General features: G+C 37.6%; 1 protein-coding gene across 1 annotated transcript in view; it reads left to right on the top strand.

The window, feature by feature from the left end:
- rph3ab (rabphilin 3A homolog (mouse), b) overlaps window positions 1–18,953 on the top strand; it is a 36,932-nt gene extending 17,979 nt beyond the window's left edge. The window contains exons 7-16 of the mRNA XM_072664526.1: window positions 388–573; window positions 2,228–2,307; window positions 3,450–3,524; window positions 9,890–9,999; window positions 10,590–10,716; window positions 10,843–10,899; window positions 11,109–11,263; window positions 11,949–12,030; window positions 12,769–12,865; window positions 13,167–18,953. Coding sequence (XP_072520627.1) covers window positions 388–573; window positions 2,228–2,307; window positions 3,450–3,524; window positions 9,890–9,999; window positions 10,590–10,716; window positions 10,843–10,899; window positions 11,109–11,263; window positions 11,949–12,030; window positions 12,769–12,865; window positions 13,167–13,297 — 1,100 coding nt within the window. The 3' untranslated portion in view covers window positions 13,298–18,953. The remainder of the gene's footprint in view (window positions 1–387; window positions 574–2,227; window positions 2,308–3,449; window positions 3,525–9,889; window positions 10,000–10,589; window positions 10,717–10,842; window positions 10,900–11,108; window positions 11,264–11,948; window positions 12,031–12,768; window positions 12,866–13,166) is intronic.
- Window positions 18,954–19,687: the final 734 nt, after the last annotated feature.

Below are 19,687 nucleotides of genomic sequence, written 5' to 3'. Positions count from 1 at the left end.
TCCTGAAAAAAAAATATATATATGAAACATCAAATTTAGTTATGTACCCCATGTCCCATTTCTATAGATTTACAATGTGAAAGTATCCAGGCTAATTGTCCTTTACACTACAGCTCCAGGGCACATAGAACGTCCAGCTATTGCTCCCAAGCCAGCAGTGGCTCCAAAACCTGCCATCATTGGTGGTTCCTGTTACTCAGAGGCAGACAGTCCTGTTGTGTTGAAAAAGACTGTTGCTGTTTATAGTTCCAGATCACCTTCAACAATTACAGCCCCCCAAATCCAGCAGAGTAAGACTTGACATTTACCACCGAGAGTTTCTGTACAATGTCAACCTTTTCTTGTCTTAAGGTTACTAGAACAGTAAAACTCTTTATTTGTTTAAAGCTACTGCTGTCCAGGAAGTGGAGAGAGGAGCCTGCCTGACTGTTGGGTTCCAGGAAAAAGCACCATCTGTAGAGAGAGAGGAGAGAAGGCAGCCTGCCTCCTACAATCTCCCTCCAGCCCGTCACCAGGCCCCTCCTCCAGAGGAGGATGAAGATGAGGCTAACAGCTATGATTCTGATGAAACTAGTAAGATCATTTGTACTCTTTGGCTCTTTTTCTACTTCTCTTATGTTCTTTAAACTCTGAAATGTATCCAATCACTAGCACTTAGCTAGTGTTGGTCCTGTGATATACAAATGTATGTGACACCAAAATATTTGCTAGTTAAAAACAGCAGTTAGAAGATGAAGCAACAACATTTTGCACAAAATTACTTGCAGCATGTGCCTAATTAAAAGGATAGAGCCAGAAGGTAATACAGATATGGGAGCACTGGTGTCTGCGCCACCATGAACAAACCTTAGTGATTGTGTGCAAGCAGCAGGACAACAGCACCGGCCTCTTAGTTTACCACAATTCCCAAAGTCCTCTGGATCTGCAACCTTTATATAAAGGGAAACATTAATTAACAAAAGCTAAACTTTAAAAAAAGAGTTTTCAGTCTAAACGTAGACTGCGTCTGGGTCTCGAACATTATCTGGAAGGTTAATTTCAGAGTTGAGGGTCTTTACAAGAAAAGGCTTCTTCCCTCTGCTGAAGACTTCTGGATTCTAGAAACTAGTAAGAAGCTAGCACCCTGCGATCTAAGTAATTGTGATGGTTCATAATAGAAACTGAGATCTTGCAGTTACTCAGGAGTACTGCGTAGGGCTTTATACATCAATTAAAGAATGTTATTAAAAAATTGGAATTTAACTGGAATCCAGTGCATTGCTGATAGAACTAGGCTGACATGATACAATTGTCAAGTTTTAGTAAGGATCCTGGTTGCAGCATTTGGAACAAGCTAAAGTTTCCTGCTTGAAAATCCTGACAATAGTGAATAAAAATAGTCTAGCCTTGAGGTAATAAAACTAATACTATAAATACTAATCAATTATGATGCCAAGATTTAAAATTAAGTCTAATAATTTATTTCTTGTAGCTTTTGGACTGTTTTGTTACCAGTATTGCTTTGGTACATCACACATCTTAATGACCTCTATCGGTGTAAGCATTTTTACCATAATACTCCTTGATACCTCAGTATGTACCTGCCAAAGTATGGCAATCAATATTCTGGAAGCCAACTCTAGATCGCCAATATAACATAAACTATGCTTTTGTTTTTTTTCAATGTTTTGGTGAGGTATGAATCATGCCCATCTTTATTGTCACAGACGCCAGTGGTTTACAATATGGAAGCTTTGAGAAGGGGTAGGTTAAGTCTCATAAAATACAGAACATGTGAGACACATTCATGAGTTCTGTCTGATCATACTTAGCCGGTGGACGTCTTCCCCAAGGAATCACCACTCCGAATTCTAAGTTACGTTTATTCCACTTGTCTTAGCTTAAAATACTAATATACTAAATGTCCTACTTTTTAATTTCAATTAGATATTTTGAGAATTTATTAACATCTTCATCAAGAGATGTCAGTTGAAATATGGGATTTGGACACAACATACTACATGCAATGCCACATATTATTTGATGAGTTCTTAAAACACATAGTAATTGCTATGTGATTTATATTATGCATAGCATACATTATGCAATACAAAGTACACACATGTTGAAATAAAAGGCTTAGGAGTAAAAAAGATGGGTGTTTGCATGTATTTAGACCTTGTCTGACAGCATGTTATTCCAATCTGGATTGTATGTCATTTCTGAGTTTCAACTGTCTTTGTTATAGCCACTCTGGGAGCTCTTGAATTCAGCTTGCTGTATGAACAAGAGAACAGCAGTCTTAACTGCAGCATTATCAGAGCTAAGGTAAAACACTGGCATACAAAGATTGGGTCACGCCTTGTCAAAATATGGTACTGTGATTAGTTACGTGAGGAACTGATTTACATTTTCAGCAATTTCCTGTTTTTTTTTTCTTTGTTATAATATGAGTAATATGATTTAGTGTGTAATAAGCCTTGGAGTGTTAAGGGGTTAAGAGTGAAGTGAAGCTTTATGCAAATGATTGGGCACCCCAAGAAAGTTGATCACATATGGGCTTGTGTTGCAGTGGCAAAAGGAACATTACCCAATTAGAGGGAAGAAATACTGTTAATACAGTTAAATACCAGCACTTTCCAGAAGCAAACATCACATTGTACATAGAGAAGATGGCATCTACAGTAGGCTTTGCCATGGCTCTCATTACAGTCCCCTGACATAACCATCATTTAAATTCTGTGAATGAACCCAGAAAGACCAGTATGTGCAGGACAGAATCTCACAGAACAAGAACTGAAAGACTCTTAGCTGACTACAAAAAACTTTTACATGTCCAAATGTTTGTGAACACCCCTTTTAATTAATACATTCAGCTCCTTTAAGTTCCACCCATTGCTGACCCAGATGTAGAAATGCACACAAAGCTTGTCTAGTCCCTGTAGAGAAGTACTGCAAATCAAATAGGACTCTCTGAAGCAGATAAACATGAACCTAGTGACACCATGCTAGAACTAGGCATGGGTTAGATGGGTGTAAAGCTCCCCAGCATTGAGCTGTGGAGCAGTGTAACTGTGTTCTGTGGAATAATGGTGCTCTGTCCAAATACGTTGGGGTTGGGATGTGAGGTGTGGTGTGATCATCCAACATCCTGAACTCACTAATGCTCTTGTCGCTGAATGCAATCAGGTTTTCACAGTAATGCACCAAAAATCCAATAAAGAGCCTCCTTAGACAGTACAGACAGTTACTCCAACAAAAGTAGTATAAACTTGTTTTTTAATACCCTTGATTTCAGAAGAAAGTCCATTTAGTGTATGAAGCATATAGCTTACTTCAATGCTTGGCAATCTAAAATGATTAGTTTCTACAATAATTAATCTATGCTGCAATTCTGTGCACTAGCATACTGTGAGAGATTTTCATTTTTGTATAGGCCAAAATTCTAACAATGTTCTATTTTCTCCCAGGGTTTAAAGCCAATGGATTCCAATGGACTAGCTGATCCTTATGTCAAGCTGCATCTGCTACCTGGAGCAAGCAAGGTCAGTTACTGACCTACCTTTAATCCTGGGGAAACATGCTTGGCAGAGAATGTAAAATATATAAATAAAGAAATGAATAAACAAACACACAGGCACACACACTTCAGTACTCCTTTTGTATACACACATAATGCAAATGATGTATGTTTTTAGAGAAAAAACAAGGAAAAGAAAAACAAATCAGCTGTTCAGGTAGGCCACTACAGGCACAGAACACTCTTCATAGCACTGGGCAGAGCTTTGCAGGTGGAAACTGACATCAGCACGCTCCAGAATATTTCAGCACTGCAGTAATGTCACTAAATTACTAGAATACAATACCCTTTACTATAACCATATTTGTGGTTGAAAGTCTACACTCGTCATGGGCATGAATGTGATTGGCTTTAAATTAATTTCTTTAAACGGTTCTTTTCGCAGAGAAGAATAAGTGTACAAATCTTTAATAGAAAAACTTAATTTTTTTCTGAACTCAACACAAGGTGATATAAATATACATAACCCACTTTTATTATTAATTTAGTGGTGCTCAAAATGTCTTTTAACTTGCAAAGACATTCTAAAGTCTGTTACTGAACATGAATAACTACAGTTGGTAGCTTCTTTGTGCCCACATAAAAAGGGTTTTGACAACACTCTTGACCAACACACAGAAGGAAGTTCAAGGAGTTCAGTGTATATCTGAGAAGGATGATTATAAGTCAGGAATGCCTTTTGTAAGCATTTCTAAACAACTGCAGATTCCAAGATCCAAGATTCTAACATTTGTACAAAGTACATGTTATTGGGAGGCACAGCCACCCAAACTGTCACCTATTTTTCTTAGTCTCTGGGTTAATGACCAGATGAGGTTCTCTTCAAGGTGAATGTAGAAAATTGGAACTCTTGACAAATTCTACAGCAGAACTGTTGCTGTTAAGTGATGGGTGCTTCTGAAGTTAACAACCATCTCTTTGGTTTATCCACATTAAGGGGTGGGTTGTTAGTTCTGTACCAATCTGTCAGCCACTACACCTCCCCTCTGTATGTTGACTTGTTGTTCCTTAGCAAACTTGAAGTTATTTGAACTGTGTTGTGCAGTGCAGTTGAGAATCAGTAGAGTGAGCAGCAGTGGACTGTAACTTTGGGGGACATCAGTGCTCAGTATGGTGATGATGGAGATGCTGTTACTGATTCTAACTGAATAAGATCTCTCAGTCAATCCAGGATGCATTTACAGAGGAAGGTGTTCAGGATAAGAATGCACCAGTCCAACTTTTTAGATCTAAAACTGATACATAAACCTTGTGTATCGGCCAATACCCAATCCGATATCGTTAAATAAAAATAATTTAAAAAAAAACATACCTTACCAGATTTATGGTAGGATTGACTTAAACATTACTTTACTAACTTTGTACAATAAACTATAACAAATTAACACAGATATAAAGGTACTGAATTATTTATTTGCCACTAAAACAAATAATTGTGCTGGACTTTGACAGTGTTGTCTGGGCTCAGGACTTTTATTCTGAAATTTGAGAGACCAAAAAAGAGCTAGCAGCTCCTCCATTCTCACTTATCCTTATCTGGAAGACCATCTGTGGCAGTGATGTAATTTTTTGTGCAGGGGCACTTTGCCTTTCTGATAGCCAGTATAAAACAATAAGGACATCTGCATTTCCTTATTGTTTTTAGGCCTGCCTTATTCCCTGACTTCCGGCCTCATCCTGGGTTCTCAGCAGTGGGATGTATTGATGAGATGATGAGACAGGAACATTATCAGTGCACTTGCAGATATAGCCAGCCACTGGCTACAAACATCTCAGTCAGTCTGCTCAAAACAGTCTTTAAGAGCAGTGACACCTCTTGGGGGTTGTCACCTGCTCTAGATTCAGTTTAGTATAGCTGATGAGTGGTCTATATGGTTTGTGGTCTGAGTAGTTGTAGTGGGGAGGGGTGTTGGAATTTAAGGAGCACTGATTTTGCATGAGATTTGCATGAGTTGAATTTCCAGCCACAATAAGCATCTGCTTGTGTTTTATAGGGACACTTAAACAAATATTGAATGTTATATATAGTGTATTTTTGTCTTAAATACCAAATCACTTAAACTGTTATGACATTAATGTTCATGGTGAGTGTATATAAACTTTTGATAACATTATATATAACATATATATAAAAATGAATAGAATACCACTGACACTCAAGGGAATATATCTATTAGGGTTTCTCTTGCAAAGATAATATAAAGAAAGCACTTGTATGTCATAATTAAACATTGGCTGTAATCCTTACATTATAAGAAAATAGAATAAAAATAAGTAAGCAATTACATGGGCATAATAAAAGCCTGCAGGGGGGGGGGTAGAATTCTCTTTTCTTTATGTGGTCCAGCTAAAATTTTCCAAAAATGGCAGGTCAATCAGTTAAACAATATTGTAGCTGTTCTAAATGAAGCACATTACCAAAATCTCTGATCCATGCTGATGATGGTGAAGCTCCGGATTTTCACTGTTGCAGTGTCACTCTAATGGCCAGAAGAACACAGAGAAATTGCTTTTTTCTTAAACGTATAAACACAGAGTCATTTATTCCAAGTATTGCAACTAAGGGGCATTAGTTTAAAGTGGCATTAGAAAAAAAATACTGCAAAGGGGCATCATTTCACTTTTGTCCCAATTTAGTTCATAACCTGAAAAGGAACCAATAGTGTTAAGTCAAGCAAGGACATTATCAAGGTCTTCTGGTTTGAGATATGTAATAACTGTCATGCTGGCTAGGCTAGACAGTGACAGGCGAACACTCGCAGGGACGGTGCGATGCAAGATTTATTAAACCAAAACAGGGGAAAACATGAATGCAGCAATAACAAGGGATAATGGATAAACAAGACAAATGTGACAAACTAACATGGGCAAAACCTGAAAGCCACCTGAGACTGGTTGGTAGCCAGGGATTGGCCGCTGAATCCTCAAGGCAACCAACCTGAGAACCATGAAGCGATATACTCCTGAACGTGAACCAGCTCTCAAAGAGCGAACTCTAGAGACACACCATAGACAGACCTAGAATCTCTGGATCAGCGAAGCCAACATACAGCTTGGCGTAGCAAGGATAATTCTCGGCAACGAGAATGTCAGCGTGAGCTCCCGTAGTACCCCAGCCTCAGGTGAATCCAATCACTGAACCAAAAACACCAATGAACCAAACGTCAACTTAAGAGTCCTTTAACTTGAAGCCTGTGGACCGCGGCTCGGGACCTGACAAACACATTTACATTTACATTTACATTTACGGCATTTAGCAGACGCTCTTATCCAGAGCGACTTACAAAGTGCTTTGCTATTTACCCAAGAAAACCTTCGCTAGTTAGAATAGGCTAATAATTCAAAAGATACCTCCAAGCTTAGACATTACTAAACACAATACAATAAGGCGACCATAGAACTATTCGTCCAAGTACTCTCTGAAGAGGTGGGTCTTCAGTCTGCGTTTGAAGACAGCGAGTGACTCGGCCGTTCGGACACCCAGGGGCAGCTCGTTCCACCACTTTGGTGCCAGGACAGAAAAAAGCCTGGACACTTGTCTTCCGCGGATTTTGAGGGATGGCGGGTCAAGCCGAGCCGTACTTGAAGCTCGAAGGGCTCTTGGTGCGGATCGGCTTTTGACCATTGCCATCAGATACGGAGGGGCTGGTCCGTTCTTGGCTTTGTAGGCCAGCGTCAGGGTTTTAAATCTGATGCGGGCAGCTACAGGAAGCCAGTGGAGAGAACGCAGCAGTGGAGTGACATGGGTAAATTTTGGGACATTGAAGACGACCCGTGCCGCTGCATTCTGGATGAGTTGCAGGGGCCTGATGGTGCGCAGAGGGAGACCAGCCAGAAGAGAGTTGCAGTAGTCAAGTCTGGAAGTGACGAGAGACTGAACGAGGACCTGGGTGGCCTCTCTAGAGAGGAAGGGTCGAATTCTCCGGATGTTGTACAGGAGGAATCTGCAGGACCGAGTTACGTTTGCAACATGACTTGAGAACGATAACTGATCATCCATCACTACACCAAGGCTTCGGGCTTCAGTAGAAGGAGTGACCAGTGAGTTCTCAAAGGTGATGGCAAGATCGTTTCTTGGTCCAGCAGTTCCCGGGATGTACAGCAGCTCCGTCTTGTAGGGGTTGAGTTTGAGATGGTGAGCCGCCATCCAAGACGAGACGTTGGCGAGGCAGGCTGAGATACGGGCAGAAACCTGTGTGTCAGACGGTGGGAAAGAGAGCATGAGTTGAGTGTCATCGGCGTAGCAGTGGTAAGAGAATCCATGAGAGAATATCACTTTACCAAGAGAGTGAGTGTACAGTGAGAAAAGAAGAGGACCAAGAACTGAGCCTTGTGGAACGCCAGTGGAGAGACTACAAGGAGCGGACGTGTCGCCCTGCCATGTTACCTGGTATGAGCGTCCCTGCAGGTATGATGCAAACCATTGCCATGCAGAGCCGGTAATTCCAAGACCGGCAAGGATAGACAGGAGGATCTTGTGGTCCACCGTGTCAAAAGCTGCGGAGAGGTCAAGAAGGATCAGAACCGAGGACAGTCTGGAAGCTTTAGCTGCATGGAGCTTCTCTGTAACTGCAATGAGAGCAGTTTCAGTAGAGTGTGCAGCTTTGAAGCCAGACTGGTTAGGGTCCTGAAGATTGTTCAGAGTAAGAAAGAGAGACAGTTGGTTGTAGACGGAACGTTCGAGAATCTTTGAGAGAAAAGAGAGAAGAGAGATAGGTCTGTAGTTGCCGATGTCCAAGCTGTCTAGAGTTGGTTTCTTTAGGATGGGCACGACTCTGGCGGACTTGAAGGCCGATGGTACATGACCTGATGACAAAGAGCTGTTTATGATAGAGGAGATAAAGGGAAGGAGGTTTGGAGCGATTGTTTGGAACAGAGGGGATGGAACAGGGTCTAGTGGACAGGTGGTAGGATTATTGGAGGTAGAAGATGTAGGAGGTCATCTGTGGAAAGAGGAGAGAAGCAGGTCAGAGAAGAGGGAGGAGGAGGGCAGTGCCTAGAGAGCTGGGTAGAGGCGGGGGGGAAAGATCGGCGGATCTTGTCAACCTTTTCTTCAAAGAAGGAGACAAAATCATCTGCAGACAGGGTAGTGGGAGGTGGGGGAGTAGGAGGGTTGAGGAGAGAGGAGAAGATGGTGAAGAGTTTGCGTGGGTCAGATGCAGAGGATTCCAATTTCCCCCTGTAGTAGGATGCTTTAGCGGCAGCAACTTCCGTTCTAAACCTGGAGAGAAGAGACTGATAAGAGTGGAGGTCGGAGTCATGTTGTGACTTCCGCCACTTCCTTTCAGCCAGTCTTAGCTCTCTACGGTTGTTGCGGAGAACATCTGACAGCCACGGGGAAGGTGGAGAAGAATTTGCTGACCTAGTGGAGAAAGGGCAGAGAAGGTCGACAGAGGTGGAAATAGAAGAGAGGAGAGTGTCTGTAGCAGTTTCAAGTGGGAGAGAGGAGAAAGAATCAAGATGGGGAAGAGCGGTCAGGACAGTTGAGGCAAGAGCTGAGGGGGAAACAGAGCGAAGATTGCGGTGAAGAGTGGAAGAACTTGCAGAAGTGGTAGTTGAAGGAGCAGAGAGGGGGAGTGAGAAGGAGAGAAAGTGGTGATCAGAGAAGTCCAAAGGAGTCACAGCCACATCCAGAGCAGGGACAGGTCTGCTGAAGATCAGGTCCAGAGTGTTCCCTCCATCTGCATTTCTAGCTACAACCATCAGACATTGCTCATCGGTAATTGTGCTAAATAAAAGAGTGACAGCTCTAAAATTTCTCTATATGCAGAATGTATTATTATATATCTCAAACCCGAATATAAGACCTCAATAACTTCCTTGCTTGACTTAACACTTTTGGGTAATTTTTGCAATTTAGGTAATTGCAGATGGATGATTTGTGCACAGAAGAGTAGAAGGGGATAATTAATGATCCATTACAGGATCAAGCACACAGTTAATCCACCTGTAATTAAAGTTGTTTGCTCTGTAGAGGGAATTGTGTTTAAAAAAATTGGGATTGTCAACGTTAGAGCTATTGAGTTAATTGATCTCGAAACAATGACATGCCTTCTGTTGGGGTCTGTAATGTCAGAGATATTATACCTGATTGGACATTCTCTGAAAATTTCATAAGATAATTCTTAGCCCCCCACTGAGTATGATCACTTTTCTATCTGTTATAATATGGCATAACCACCAAAAGTGTTTTTGAGTAGAACCATCATTCTTGAGTGTCATCAGCATGATTGTGTTGATCTGGTGTAAATACACATGGCATTTTTTTTAGAATTTGATGATCAATTTTGTTTTATGAAGTGAATCTACATGTCTCTGTTGTTAATACAGTCGAATAAATTACGCACAAAGACCCTCCGCAACACACGGAATCCTGCCTGGAATGAGACTCTGGTGTACCATGGTTTGACAGATGAAGATATGCAACGCAAGACTCTCAGGTCTGGAAAGTAATATTAGAATAGTGCGGGTTGAACACATATTGGTTATAAAACAGTCAAACATGAGAATTTGCAAAGTGCAATGCAAAATTCAAGCTGCTTTAATTATTAAAGAAGCTAGATTCATTAATTACTTTTTTCAGCCAACATCACATTATTCAGAAGCAATACTCATTTAATCATGAAAGACAGAAAATGCACAAGTGTTAATTTTTATGTGGGCATGCACATTTGCACATGGATATATCTTTCGTACCACAATAATATAAGTTATTTTACAGAACATGGCAGGTTTCCATATTCATGCTTCCTTTATGTGCGCAATAGGGTCCTGGATCCAGAATTCTGTACAAACATTTTTAAAATCACTACACAAATGAATCTGAATTCAATTGTGAACTGTAGTATTTGATTTATTGTACTTCAAGCACATCAAAATATTCCGGCACCTGACAACCATTCTACATTCTACTATTTTATTGGAAAACCTTGTTGTTGTTTTTTACCTTGAATGTTAATAAACCTTAAGTAAGTTGATGATGTAAAATTATTTGCACTTATTTAACTAAAATTGTAGTAATATGTTGCAGGATTTCCGTTTGTGATGAGGACAAGTTTGGGCACAATGAGTTTATTGGGGAAACCAGGGTATCTCTAAAAAAACTCAAGTATAACCAGAAAAAAAACTTCAACGTATGCTTAGAAAGGGTGGTGCCAGTGAGTATCCCTCTCTCTCTCTTACATACATAAGCACTTATACACATTTATAATACATTTATAATATTGTATTTTCTTGTCATATAACTATAACTATGTGTGTGTGTCATCTTTCTGCTGGTATAGACAAAGAGAACAGCAACTGCAGGTGCTGCGCGAGGAATCGCTCTTTATGAGGATGAAGTAAATTGAATTTAAAGCATAATTTTTATTTCAAATATGGTGATCACTGCTGATGCCATTTAGTTAAAAATACATAATAGATGTTTCATTTTAAAAAATGCATATTGGAGGAACTGTTTGCATAATTGTGGATTTATTTTTGTTGAACAACTTTTTGTATGGTTATTTGTGTATACATAACATGCTTACGTATGTGTGTGTATATGTAGTCTGGTAAGGATGGAGCTGAAGTGGAGGAGAGAGGTCGTATCCTTATCTCCTTAATGTATAACAGTCAGCTGAGTCGTCTCATCGTGGGTGTAATACGCTGTGTTCACCTAGCAGCCATGGATGCCAATGGCTATTCTGACCCATTTGTAAAAATGTGAGCCAATCTAAACAATTTCAATTCAGTGGCTTTTTCTCCAGTGTGTTTTTGTTTTTTTGTGCTAATGCTCAAAGATTACTCATTTAAGCTTTCTCTTTAGATGATACACTGTTTTGTATTTGAAAATACTAAAATGAATGGGTCAATGGGAAATGTAAAAACAGTGTCTGCTGATCTGAGCCAAAGCTGACCCTGGATGGTGGCAGATGCCATATATAATTATACAGTATAAGGATTCTATTATATGGGTTAAGGCCCCTCCAATAGGATCTATAGTATCTGTGCACATGCATACTATCCATGCTTATTTTCAAAGTTCTATAACTTACTGACAGTTTCCAAATGTGGAGAGGGCAATTAATTGCCAATTTCTTCTAAATGTGTATATAATGAGTAATAGTAATATATAATAAGTAAAAGTATAGACATTTAGTAAAGTAATATTTATGCAGTATGCTATTGATCATGTGACTTCTGATTCAGATTAAAGTTAAGGACAGTTTTTAAAACAAAGTTTTAATTAAAAGTGCACATGGGCCTATTTATGGCTTTACTTTACTAGTTTAAAATGAACACATATCTAGGGTTAATTCATTAATTTAACATTACCTGGTGGATAATATTGCATCAAGTCAAAATCAAGTATTTTTGACCATATTGTCTTTGCATGCAATGGATTTAGATGCTTAAAGCCAGATATGGGGAAGAAGGCTAAGAACAAGACCCAGATTAAGAAGAAGACCCTAAACCCTGAGTTTAATGAGGTAAGTGCTAAAAACCAAAACTACATCCACCATAGAATACCTATATTGGATTTTAAAATCACAATCATGTATTTAGTGTTGTTGTGTAGCTGTGGGGAAAACCTGCTAGTAATATTTACTAGCCTGTATCATTTCTCACCTAAGTTTGTACTCTTTATTCATGGTTATATATATATATATATATATATATATATATATATATATATATATATATAATTTATATTATTATTATTATATTAATTTATATATAAACCATATATTTATTCATGGTTTATATATAGAATATAAACTCACTGAGGAAAATTAAAAATATATATTATAATCACAAGATTACAATAGCAAATGTGAGAGAGAAAATTAGAGAAAGGTTTGAACTCATTAGCTAGCCAGTGCAAACAATGAATAAAATACACTCTCACTATAAATACACTCTGTCATGGAAGTAGCTGCAATAGAAGTACTTTGTAGCATATTGTTGGGATATCATGATAAAAAACTCATCAATGATAGCTGCTGTTGGTATTTGTATCAAATCTCCAGACAAACAATTGTATAACTGTATTCACATCATAGTCCTTCTCCTTCACCTGTTTTTAGCCAATATGTAGGCTTGAAATAAGCAATTTAAATCAAGATATGCGAGTGGTTGGAAACCTTGGAAAACCCACGCCAGTTTGTCATGTTTGTGTGCTAAACAAAGCTTTGCATCATCTTTCAGTTGCTTTATTTTCTATGCAGGAATTCAGCTACGAAATTAAACATGCAGAGCTGGCCAAGAAGACCTTGGATATCTCTGTGTGGGATTATGACATTGGCAAATCCAATGACTATATAGGTAAAACATTAATGAATTAATTGAAAAGTAATTATTTGAATACAAAGTCATTGTTTGGTGTATGCTGAGATGTTGATGTATTGTTAAACCGGGTTGCAGTATCTTTGCTTTACATACAGTTTGATTTACAGAATAAGAGGTTAGTATTAAAATAGTTAAATGTCAACTATGGAGAATTATCTACTTGTATGTTCCCACTTCCATAAGGATACTAGGTTAATTAATAATTAGCAGTCTTGTAATTTGTAGGTAAAATATATATATTATTTTTTAACACAAATTAATTTATTTAAACTTTCAGGGGGGTGCCAGTTGGGCATCAGTGCCAAAGGAGAGCGTCTGAAGCACTGGTATGAGTGTCTCAAAAACAAAGATAAGAAGATTGAACGCTGGCACACACTGCTTAATGAGAATCATGTCTCGAGTGATTAAGGCTCATGTCCTGAGTCTTTCTGCATGCTGAAGCTGTTCAAAGTAATCCTAGTTCTATGTGTCATTTTTGCAACCCCTTCTTTTCCCTCCACTAAACATGACATATTCTCTCATATATTTCACTGGCACTACTAACTGATGGTACTGTTCCATTTAAAATGATTATCTGCTGTGCGTTCAACAAGGTGAACGTTTAGAAAACAAACCAAACAAAACCAACAAACAAACAAAAAGCCCTATAAATGGCTTTTGTTGGCTGTCAACTTCAATTTGAATGCAGAAAAGGCATGCAGTAAATAGATATGTTCTTAGTTAACAGCTATAGCATGACTACATTTTACTTTCATTTTGTTTCTTCTGTTTCCAACAACTGTTGGAATTATAAACATGTATGACTTAAGCTCAAGTCTTTGCACTCTCTGTCCCTCTTTCTGAAGTCACTGTTGGACAAACACTGTTTACAATTGCTCTTAAGAACTGCTCTTTGTATGTAGTTGTCTTTGTTTATTCTTATTATAGCTTGACACCCTGCTTAATCTAAATCTAATCCTTTACTTTCATTGCTTAAAATAGAAGAGAAACTTGATGTATAGGATGTCTGCCTAAATATAATAATTTATATTCAAAAGCAGTCTAGACTACTTGTGTCAGCATTATGTTCCATAGACTAGTGACACAGCTCAGCTAAATGTTTTTTCACTTGAACTCACACCTCAAGAAAACCACAAAAGCCTGTAACCATGCAGTTTACATATTGCACATTTATTTGTTTTATAGTACTGGCTGATTAGAAGAAGTTATAGATATGGAAGAGAATTTGTCTATATAGATGACTACATATGATTAAATCGATGTATTTGATTATTACATAATGTGGATAAATAATAATGTACATTAAGATGTAGCCATGTTTAAAGAGGCCATCATACTATGCTGTTTACGGTCTGTTGTTTACGGTCAACTGATGATGACATGCTGTACATTTTTACATTGATCACTTAAACATGCAAGGCATGTTGATTTTGTCCACATTTCAGTTCTTCACGATGTATTACTGAGGCAGAAAAAATAAGAATGTAGTGAATGTATTTAAATTATTAACATTAATATAAGCAAGGGCATTTTCTATCAGAACCAAGTTTGTACTGAATGCACACATTCACACCATATTGTAAGTTAGGGCTGTCCAAAGTGAAGTGGAATTACCAAAAAAAATTCCAACCCAAACATGAAAATATTTGAGCCAAATTCTTGTTTTTTTTCTATAAAAGATGTAAGCTGCACACTCATAGTGCTCCACACTAAAACATTAAGGTTCTTCAAAATATTCTTTTAGTGATGCCATACAAACTATTTTGGTTCCATAAAGAACCGTGTTTGTAATGTTTGAGGAATATGGGTAAATTTAAATTGGTAAATACATTTCATGCACATGGAATTTTAATGGTTCTTTTCTATGGCATCACTCAAAGCACCATTATTTAAGATTGCAGAAAAATAATCATTTCAAAGAACTCACTGAAAGCCCAATATGTCCATATGCAGTGTATGTAAAGTTTTGACAACTGTAACAAGCGATTTAGGCACCAGTAAAGTAAAGAATATCTTTTCAGGGAATTTTGAAGATAAAATATTCTTACACACATGGACAAAATTGTTGGTACCCCTGAAAATAATGTGAAAGGGACAAGGTATGTCAGTGGGCCTATATATAGGGCTACAGGTAGTCACTGTGCTGTTTGGTGACATGGTGTGTACCACACTCAACATGGAACTGAGGAAGCGAATAAAAGAGTTGTCTCAGGAGATTAGAAAGAAAATTATAGAAAAGCATGTTAAAGGTAAAGATTATAAGACCAGACAAATAATACAGAAAATCTTCTAAAAAGATTCAAGGTGAACTTCAAGCTTGAGGAACATCAGTGTCAGATCACACCACCCGTCGTTGCTTGAGCGAAAGTGGACTTTATGGAAGACGACCAAGGAGAACAGCATTGTTGAAAACAAGTCATAAAAAAGCCAGACTGGAATTTGCCAAACTACATGTTGACAAGCCCCAAAGCTTTTGGGAGAATGTCCTATGGAAACAAAAATGAAAGGTCATGGGTCTTGCAACAGGATAATGAACCAAAACACCCAAGAATGGCTAAGAGGGAAACATTGGACTGTTCTGAAGTGGCCTTCTATGAGCCCTGACCTAAATCCTATCAAGCATCTTTAGAAGGAGCTGAAACATGCCGTCTGGAAAAGGCACCCTTCAAACCTGAGACAACTGGAGCAGTTTGCTCATGAGGAGTGGGCCAAAATACCTGCTGAGAGGTGCAGAAGTCTCATTGACAGTCACAGGAATCGTTTGATTGCAGTGATTTCCTTAAAAGGTTGTGCAACAAAATATTAAGTTAAGGGTACCATCATTTCTGTCCAGGCCTGTTTCATGAGTTTATATTGTAAATAATTCTGCTGAAGCATGGTTCAAAATCAATGTTGGATTTACATTTGTTCATTTTCAAGTTATTTCTGTGACCATTGTGGGTTTTTCTTTCATTAACTGAGGGGTACCAACTATTTTGTCCATGTGTGTAATAACCTGTTGCACTAAAGTAAACCACATCCATCAACATTATGAAAGAGCACCCCATCTAATTTCTCCAAACATATAGTACAATCAGGTCAATAAGAATTTAGACAGTGGCACAAATATTGTTATTCTGTCTCTGTACATGTCTTAGGTTGATTTTAAACAAAGCACAACAAATCATCATATCATTGTCAAAGTCAGAGATGCCTTCAATAAAATAAACACAAAGAGTTTACATCAAGATGCAAACAACCTGTATCACTCAAGAACATAAGGGCCAGATTAGACTGCTAGAAACCATCGTAGAAATCTGCCCAGTTCTGGACTAAGATTTTTTGGGCGAATGAAATCAAGAAAACTTTGCTGACAGATAACACATTAATTATTTGTGTATAGAGTTGTATGTTTTGCACATATTCAGACAAATGCTACAAAACTGATAACATGGCGCTTCGCAGTACAGATAGATAATTACCTAGAACAACATCAAGCCAAGAGCATCTTGAAGAAAATTAATGAAATGTTCTTAAAGGCTTGACAAAGCATCGTAAGGGAGGAAATGTGGCATTTGGGGATCGATTTTTGTACCTGTGGAAGGAAAGGACCCATTACAAATGCTTTAATTTCTAAATGGTTAATGCAGTGTTAAACTTAATATAAAGCTGAAACACTTCAATCATATCATGATTGCTTAAGTTTTAATCTCTTGGGGTGGTGTACAGAGGTGAAATTACAAAATCTGTGTCATTTGTCAAATATTTATGGACCTGACCACAGATGATCTACATGTATATTACCCTAAAAGACAGAAAGTTTGGGCACCATTATCCTTATTGTCTTTTTTATTTCTTTACAGGAGACATTTCAGAAATGACCTCACTTAGGGATATGCCACATTTGCATGAAAAGCAAAGCATGGGTGGCCTCCTGCAGTTTCTGGACTAGGGCTATTATTGTAGACTTGATAACTCTAGGTATCCATAGCGTCTCTTGCACAGTATGTCCCTTTAGACAGTTTAGATCTTTTCTTTAGATCAGTTATTTGAAGCTTGGCCTTTGTCTCGCAGTTATTGCCCAGGCCCCTGTGAATATTAAAGGAAAGCACACATTACTGTACAATGAACAATGGAATGACCTCAGAATTTATACTCGTTGCTAGTTTTTATGATTAAACGTATGCATGTCATTATATATATATATATATATATATATATATATATATATATATATATATATATTAATCAATCTATGTAGATCCAATTGGCCCAAGTAAGTGATTTGTCTATGAAACAAGGAATAAAGAATTAAGAATTAAGATCTTAGCAGAAAACACATAATTGAAGCATAAACTGAATTAAATCACAGCATGAGTTGAAATATTAAGTCAATTTAAGAACTTTGTTTTTTTAGTAACAACAAGTTTATACTTCTCACACATAGTAATTCATTCATCTTTTGGGGTATACAATTTACAGTAAATTCTGATCTGTAAATGTAATGATTCATCTCAATTAAGACAATCATAATTAAGTTGTTTATGATAGTTTTCCATTCTGCACTATTTTCTATGTTAGTACACAGATCTTGGAATGAACTGCTATTTTATTGGTCAGTCATTGCTTTGTAACCATGTAGTGCATGTATTTGGGAGAGCAAAGATTCTTGTACACTGAGTGTGGAAAACATTGGGGACACCTCTTATATATTTAGGATTTGTGAACATTTTTATGGGTTATAATTGAAACTTATTTTAAAATGCTGGTCTAATATGATTCCAAAGCTTCCCACAGCAACAATGTGCAATGCTAACACATGAAATGAGGAATAAACACCATACTTTCTCCATACATCAAATGCAGTGCACAATTAATATCAGCCTCATTTCATAAATGATTTCTTGACAGGTTGCCTATTGTTATGTTAATACTAATATATATCAAAAGTACCCAAATATCAATAATACCCAAATTCATTGTGCATAATTTCTTCATATACAGCAGGTGTCCTTATTGTTTTATAATCTCAGCATATTTGAACCTCATTTTGCATGTATTTTACTTGGTTGGAATCACAGAGGCCAATAAATGCTAATGTAAAGGGTGATTTGAAGACTACTACTATTATTGTTGTTGTTGAGATTAGGGTAATACAATATGTGGATAAAAGTATTGGAAAACCTGCTCATTCATTGTTTCTTTTGAAGGGTATTAAAAAAGTCTATCCTGCTTTTATTGAAGTAACTGTCTGTACTGTACAGAAAATGCTTACTAGGTTTTGGAGAATTGCTGTGTGGATCTGGCTTTAGGCATGGTGCCAATAGGTTCATGTTCATGTGCTCCAGAAAATCCTATTGGCAATGCTTCTCTATAGGGACTAGACTATGTGTGTGCATTCGCACATCTGTGTCAGCAGTAGATGCAACCTAAAGTAGATGGATGCATTCATTAGAAGGGTGCCCACAGACATTTGGACTTATAATGTACCAATAAAACGTGTCTCGTATTAGAGCTTCAGTTTCACTGGGAATGTGTCAAATATTGCATTGACCATACAGTGCCTTCTGATTTGTCTGAAATACAAGGTATACAGATTGATCCAAACAATGTTGTCATTGCAAAACAAAATATTGTATTATTTATAGTTTTTATCAATTTGTAATTGTAATACATTGTAATCATACACTGCAATGCATTCAGCTACTTTAAGTTGCACCCACTGCTGTCACAGATGTGCAATTGCACACAATGCTTGTCTATTCCCTGTAAAAAAACTACTGCCCAGCATTGAATTGTGGAGCAATAGAACTATGTTATCTCAACTCAATACTTTTGGGATGAGTTGGGGGAGGTAGGATGATGATCATTCAACATCCTGATTTCACTAACTCTTTTCTTGCTGAATGCCATCAAATCCTCACAACAATGCTCCAAATGCTTCAGTCTTTCTTGGATAGTAGAGTTACTCTAACAAAAGCAGGATAAAATATAGAATTTGGAAGAAACAATGAATGAGCAGGTGTCACAATACTTTTGTCCATAGTGTATAATCATCACAGGATGTAAACCCTGCTCGGTATGATGTGTACCATGTCTATAAATAAAACTGATTCTGATTTATCAGGCCTGAAAGACGGCCATTTTGCATTCACATATACTATGTTTGGCTGCAGAGCCGAACAGCATGTTAGATACTGCTGTTTGTAAACAAATGCTACAGACATTCTTTTCCTCAACTCAAAGTCAGTCACTTTTTTCCTAAAAAGAGATTTCATACTCCCATTTACCCCCAGCATTTCTCAAACTTGTGACTGGATAAACACTTAAAGTCTGCAGATTTTTTTAAAACCATGTGTAGAAATTAATTAAGTCTAGCCATTTTATATAGTTAATTTTTACACACTCAAGTCTATTATAAATGAAAAAAGTATTGTTTAATACTTGGATGCAAATTCTTTGTATCTTTTGTATTTTTGACCAATCACAGACACAAAAATACAAATCTCAGGTAAGGAAGCACAAATCTTCAGGGATGGTCTCAGCCCAAAAATAATACAAAAGTATTCTTCCCCAAACTAACTTAACCTTAAACAAAAGCAACGAAACAACAAGAAACATAAGCCAACTCCCTAATGGAAAAACACTCATAAAAATAATAAAAATCATTTAAAAAAATAAACTGCACCTCCTACAGTTTACAAGCTAAAAGGTTTACGCTTTGGGCACAGGAATTTACATACCACTGTAAATAATTATAAATAAATCACAAAAATGTAGTAACCCATGGAGACCAGGCCACAGTTCTCTACTTTATGG

Source organism: Salminus brasiliensis, chromosome 20, assembly GCF_030463535.1.
Source record: "Salminus brasiliensis chromosome 20, fSalBra1.hap2, whole genome shotgun sequence".
NCBI lineage: Eukaryota > Metazoa > Chordata > Actinopteri > Characiformes > Bryconidae > Salminus > Salminus brasiliensis.
Note: the sequence above shows the minus strand (reverse complement) of the source record. Positions and strands in the feature narration are given on the sequence as shown.